General features: G+C 47.6%; 1 protein-coding gene across 1 annotated transcript; it reads left to right on the forward strand.

The window, feature by feature from the left end:
- Window positions 1–2,073: 2,073 nt before the first annotated feature.
- LOC134289847 (uncharacterized) lies at window positions 2,074–5,981 on the forward strand. The gene is made up of 2 exons (XM_062856483.1): window positions 2,074–4,470; window positions 4,626–5,981. Exons 1-2 carry the CDS (start codon window positions 2,074–2,076, stop codon window positions 5,979–5,981), a joined length of 3,753 nt encoding a protein of 1,250 aa, XP_062712467.1.
- Window positions 5,982–6,633: the final 652 nt, after the last annotated feature.

The raw sequence follows: 6,633 nt of genomic DNA on the forward strand, positions 1-6,633 counted from the left end.
TTCTTCTAGAAGTTGCTTAAGGAATTCGTGTTGCAGTTGCTCCATGAATTCCTCGAGGAATTTCTCCGAGAATTTGCCTACGAATTCTTCCGGGAATTCCTCTAAAAGTTCATTCAGGATTTTCCTTCAGGAATCCCTCCGAAAATTCCTCTAGGAGTTACTCCGGGAATTCTTCCAAAAGTTCCTCTGGGATTTGCGCGTATTTTCTTCGAGAATTCCTGTAAAAGTTCTTCAGGGAATTCCGTTAGGAGTTTCTCCGGGAATTAACCTAAAAGTATTTCCCAAAATTTATCTACAAGTTCCTCTGGAAATTGCGAGACCTCCGTCTATTTCTCTATGAGTTCTTTTGGATATTCCTCTAGGATTTCAACTGGCAATTTTGTCTAAAAATTCCCTTAGAAATTGCGGGAGTTACCTCCGAGAATTTCTCTAGGCATTATTCCAGGAAATCCTTTAGAAGTTCCTCCAGGAGTTCCAACAGGAATTCTCCTACGAGGGCCAGCGGCAATTCCACTAAGAGCTCATCCGGAAATCGCGAAAGTTTCCTTCAACAATTCCTCTGAGAGTTTCTCTAAAAATTCCTAAGAATTGTGGGAGCTTCCTCCGGGAGAACTTCTTTCAGGAATTCCGCTAAGAGTTTCTCCGGGAGTTTTGCTAAGAGTTCCTCCGGGAAGTTTCTTCGGGAATCCTTCTACAAGTTCCTCTGCAAATTGAGGAAGTCTCCTCCAAAAATTAGTCTAAAAAAATATCTGGAAATTCCTCTAGGAATTCCTACAGGAATTTCTCTAGGAGTTCTTGTAGGAATTCCTCCACGAATTCCAATATAAGTTTCTCTGGATAATTTTTGGAGATCCTTTGGGAATTTCTCTATGAGCCCCACTAAGAGCTCATCCGGAAGTTCTTCCGGAAATTCCTTTAAAAGTTCCTCCAAGAATTCTTCTAGAGGAGGAACTTTCCTACAGGAATGGCGGAGGAAAATTGCTTTATGAATTCCTCCTGGAATTCCTCGAGAATGAGTATAGAATTAGCAATTATGTTAAATACACATAATTAAAACAATAAAATCTTGAGGTTCCCCTGGGAATTCCTTGAGAAGTTCTTCTGAAAATTCCTCAAGAAGTTCTTCTGAGCAGGGATGGCATTCACTATTTGCAAATAGTTACATTCACTTGCTACTATCTCAGTTCATAAGCATGCCATCTGTTCAGTCCGCAACGCTGCGAACTGAAGAAGGAGCACGCGTTTCCCACGAGGAAGAAAGCGCAAGCAAATCGAGGTAGCAGCACGCAATCTTCGCATGAAGGAAACCCCCAAAAAAAGGAGCCAATCGCCACGCTGAGAAGGAGCAAAAAACCATCGTCGTCGTCGACGACGGCCGTCGAGGACGAGAGCAGAAGAAGCGCTACTTGGTGGCGCGAGCATCAGTATCGTTACGCATCTCGTAGTGAACAGAAGCAACAGCAGAGAAGTCAAGCCGTCGAGCCGAGCCCGGCAGAAGAAAAGTGTGGGCCGACGACGGCCGAAAGAAAAGTTATGTACATAGTGTAATTAGTAAATTAAAATGAACTAAAGCAAAAACCAGTGTGTGTGTCGCTTGTCTCTGAGCTGGAAATTCCCTTGGTCCGCCAGTCGCCTGCGTGTCCGGTTGAGTCCTATTCAGGGCTAGAGTTATTTGGAGATAGTTTTCCCACCCTATGGTGTTCGCCGCTGGTCCGTCGGTCGCTGCATGGCAGTTTCCATACACCGATTCCACTTGGGGAATCGGTGAGACCGGCGGGCGCGCTGCAATCAAGGCAGCCTGGAGAAGAAAAGCAGTTTTACAGTCCACTGCAACACGCCGCAACATGTTTTGGTCCGATCGAACCGGATGGCTTGGTTCATCATCGCTGCTGGCTGGAACGCATCGCGACTGGGCGTGATTGAGTGGAGTGGCTGGCTTGGAGACAAAAACACACACCGCAAGAAAAGTTGGAAAAAGTTAAGTAAAGCGAAGACTGGACAATCAAGAGTGAAGTGATTAACTGCTATTGGACATTGGACTAAAGTGCAAGTGCAAGTGATTAATTAAGAATCATGCCGCCGAAGCGCACACCCGTGAATAATATGGAAGGTGGTGGTAGCAATTCCGCCGCCGCCAGCAACGACGACGCAGTGGAAGAGTTCGACGCGCTGGTGCACATGCGTGGCTCAGCAAAGGCGAAGCTGACACGCGTCAAGCACATGATGGATCAAATCGTAGAGGAGGAGATCACGCTGCCGCAGGTCAAGGTGCACCAGAAGAAAGTGGAAGCTGCCTACAAGGAGTTTTCGGACTACCATGAACGCATCATGGCGGTCTGCCCACCGAGAAAGAGACAGGATCAAGACTGTAAGTACGTTGAATTTGAAACATTGTACGACGACATTTCCCTCGCTCTCGAAACATGGATCGAGATGCTGAGTCAAACGAATCGTAACCAACAACCGATTGTGGTTCAACCGTCGCTTCCTCGTGCCATTCCGCATTTCGATGGCAAATACGAGCAGTGGGAAAAATTCAAAGTCATGTTTAGGGACGTGGTCGACAGATCGAATGATCCGCCACGAATTAAGCTCTACCATTTGGAAAAGGCTCTAATTGGGGACGCAGCTGGCATAATTGATGCAAAAACCATCGCTGATGGCAATTATGACCATGCATGGGAAATTTTAGCAGAAAGGTTTGAAGACAAGCGACGAATGGTTGATCATCACATCTCTGGGCTACTCAACATGAGAAAAATGTCACAAGAAAGCCACTCTGAGTTGAGAGAGTTGGTCGATTCATGTGTTGGTCATGTCGAAAATTTGAAACATTTGGGTCTAGATTTTACTGGGGTATCAGATACAATCGTAACGCACATCTTATCCAATGCGTTGGACGATGAGACAAAGAAATTGTGGGAATCCTCGGTCGCCCATGGGGAATTGCCTGAATACGAGGAAACTGTCAAATTTCTGAAAGGTCGCATTTCCGTACTCGAACGTTGTCAAAAGTCCACTAGTGATAGCAAGGTTAAACAATCCACGCGTGGTGTAGTCAAGGGGCACGTGTCCAGCAAGCGGTCGTCGAACGTGAAGGTGAACGTGGTGTCATCAGGCAGCTGTGAGTTCTGTGCAGGAGATCATCTGGCGTTTAAGTGCTCTACGTTCAACGGATTATCAGCGGAAGACCGATTGAAGATGGTGCGTGATAAACAGGTGTGCTTCAATTGCTTGCGACGTGGTCACCGAAGCGGAGAATGCAAATCGAGCAAGACGTGTTCGAAGTGTAAGCGGAAGCATCATACGCTGCTCCATACAGAAGGTGGTTCAGTGCAAAATTCAAGTTCCAGCAATTCCAGTGTGACAGATCAGCAGCAGGTTTCAAAGCAAGCGGCGCAGCCAGACAACGCAAATGTTCCGGGTAGCAGTACACCTAACACCGTGGCTTCGAATGTGGTCGAGAAGCCAATTTCGCAAGTGCTGTTGCTGACTGCAATGGTCAACGTTTTGGACAAACATGGAAAACCGCAATCATGTCGCGCTCTTTTGGATAGTGGGTCCCAGGTCAACTTCATCTCGGAGGCGATGTTGGAAAAGCTGCAAGTGGATCGAGAAGAAATCGACATTCCCATCACCGGAATCAACAGCGTCAGATCCAGCGTTCGACAACGTGCGAGGGTGGAGGTTTGTTCGAAGCAGAATGGTTTCAAGATGGAGTTAGATTGCTTGGTCTCGCCGAAGGTAACAGGAAATCTGCCGACCTTCAAGGTTGACGCAGCTACATGGAACATTCCCGCTGGAATCCAGTTAGCAGACCCTACGTTCTTCCGTCCAGGACAAGTGGATTTGCTGATTGGAATGGAATGGTACGACGATATACTCAAGGCCGGTCGTCTGAAGCTATCAGAAGATCTGCCTACGCTCCGAGATTCGCAATTTGGCTGGTTGGTTGGTGGAAAATATGCTAGTGCTTTTTGTGGAACAATTGTGAACTCTAATGTGGCAACACCATCAAGTGACTCTTTAAACGAACTGCAACAGTTTTGGGAAGTGGAAAGTGTTTCCAGTGAGAAGTGCGTGATGACTGAAGCTGAACAGTGTGAGCAGCATTTCCAGTCTACAGTTCGTCGAAATGAAGATGGTCGATACGTAGTGCAGTTTCCACTTCGGGAATCAATCAGCCAGCTTGGAGATTCGAGACCAATGGCGCTGAGGAGATTCTACGCACTGGAGGCAAAATTGCAGAAGAACCCGGACATTAAGAAGCAGTACGACGAATTCGTGGATGAATACGAGCAGCTTGGACATTGCAAGGAAGTGCATGAAGCGGAAGATCCTGCTGGTTTGCAGAGATGGTATCTACCGCACCACGCGGTACTCAAGCCGTCGAATACGACTACCAAGTGTCGCGTCGTGTTTGATGCATCGGCAAAGGTTGGTGGAATGGCATTGAACGACGTGATGATGGTTGGCCCTACAATTCAACCTGATTTGCTGACGATCATTTTGAAATTTCGTATATATCGGTATATGCTAAGCGCTGACATCGCTAAGATGTATCGGCAAGTGTTGAAGGACAAGTGTCATACTCCGCTACAACGCATTTTCTGCGTGTCTTGGAGCTTCAAACTGTGACGTACGGTACAGCTGCAGCACCATTTCTGGCCATTCGTGCGTTGTATCAACTGGCAATCGACGAGGAAGCAGAATATCCTTTGGCAGCGGAGTTGGTGGAGAAGATGTTCTACGTGGACAACATACTTTTTGGTGGAAAGAGTTTGGTAGAAGTGAGAGGCTTCCAACGAGAGTTGATTTCGCTACTGCAACGCGGAGGTTTTCATCTACACAAGTGGGCTGCAAACGATGAAGAACTCCTGGCCTCTATACCTGAGGAGGATCGAGATAAACTGGTGAAGATTGAAGACTCTAGTGCCAATGAGGTAATTAAGACCCTTGGGCTTATGTGGGATCCGGTCGGAGATGATTTTCTTTTCCGGGCACAATCTGACTGCAACAATCCAGCACCGACAAAACGGCAAGTTCTGTCAGTTATAGCAAGGCTTTTCGATCCCCTCGGCCTGTTGTCACCAGTAATCGTTCTCGCAAAGGTTTTGATGCAGAAGCTGTGGAAGAACAAGATGGATTGGGACGATCGGCTGGATGAAGAACTACTCGACGACTGGAGATATTTTTTGAACGCGCTGCTACTTGCAGAGGACTTCCGAGTTCCTCGGCGGGTAATTTCGGAGGAAGCGGCAAGGATTGAAATCCATGGATTTGCAGACGCGTCAAATACAGCCTACGGAGCATGTGTGTACCTTCGGTCGGTACATTCCGATGGTACTGCGAGTTCGAGCTTAGTTACAAGCAAGTCAAAAGTCTGTTCCATAACGCCTATGTCCATCCCGCGCAAGGAGCTGATGGCAGCTCTACTCCTGCATCGATTGGTTAAGAAAGTGGTTGACGCAATGGAATTGGAACACGTTCCGGTTACTCTCTGGTCCGACAGCCAGGTGGTCATTGCGTGGCTAAACAAGCCGTTGGACTGCCTGCAAGTCTTCGTGAGGAATCGTGTAGCCGAGATTACAAGCGAAAGTGAACATGTTTGGAAGTACGTTCGCTCTGCAGACAACCCAGCAGATATTGTATCGCGAGGCATGCCAGCGAAAGCGCTCGCGACTAGCAACCTATGGTGGAATGGACCGTTTTTTCTGTGCAGTGCAGCTTATGACGAAGTGGTTCCTGCAGCTCTGGAAGATGGAGAGATTCCTGAACTGAAGCCGGCAGTATCTGTCAACGTAGCAACTGTATACGAGGAGCTTCCGATATTGACAAAGTTTGAGTCATTTCGGAAGACACAAAGGATTATCGCCTACGTTTTAAGGTTCATCAACAACTGCCGTAAGATTGGTGAACGAAGCACTGCAACGACGCCCACGATTTCTGAACTGAAGGAGGCAAACAAGCGGATCATTTAAGCGATACAGAGGAGCGAACTTCAGGATGAAATCGATCGCCTGCATGCGGGGGAGCCATGCAAGAGAATCGGCAATCTGAATCCTTTCTTGGACGACGGATTACTACGAGTTGGAGGTAGAATTCGTCACAGCAAACTAGCATACGAGGTAAAGCATCAGTGGATCGTTCCGGACATGCACCCCGTAACGAGAAGACTCATTGCAGCGGTACATAGAGAAAATCTGCATGCTGGTCCGAGTAGCGTGATCACAGCCCTAAGAGAGCGCTACTGGATACTGAACGCCAGATCGACGGTACGAAAGGTGCCGAGAAGTTGCATCACTTGCTTCAAATCAAGCCCGAAGCTTGCTGAGCAGTTCATGGGAGACTTGCCGTCGTATCGCATCACCGCTGCACCTACGTTTCTGAAAGTTGGAGTAGACTTCGCTGGACCTATCTCTCTCTCTCTTCTTGGCGTAACGTCCTCATTGGGACAAAGCCTGCTTCTCAGCTTAGTGTTCTATGAGCACTTCCACAGTTATTAACTGAGAGCTTCCTCTGCCAATGACCATTTTGCATGTGTATATCGTGTGGCAGGCACGAAGATACTCTATGCCCAAGGAAGTCAAGGAAATTTCCTTTACGAAAAGATCCTGGACCGACCGGGAATCG

The sequence above is a fragment of the Aedes albopictus genome, chromosome 1 (genome assembly GCF_035046485.1).
Source record: "Aedes albopictus strain Foshan chromosome 1, AalbF5, whole genome shotgun sequence".
Lineage (NCBI taxonomy): Eukaryota > Metazoa > Arthropoda > Insecta > Diptera > Culicidae > Aedes > Aedes albopictus.

Coding starts and splice junctions, on each gene's coding strand:
- LOC134289847 (XM_062856483.1), top strand. CDS start 2,074: ATGCCGCCGAAGCGCACACCCGTGAATAATATGGAAGGTGGTGGTAGC. Junction 4,471..4,625: donor CATTGAACGACGTGATGATG/GTTGGCCCTACA, acceptor CGTGTCTTGGAG/CTTCAAACTGTGACGTACGG.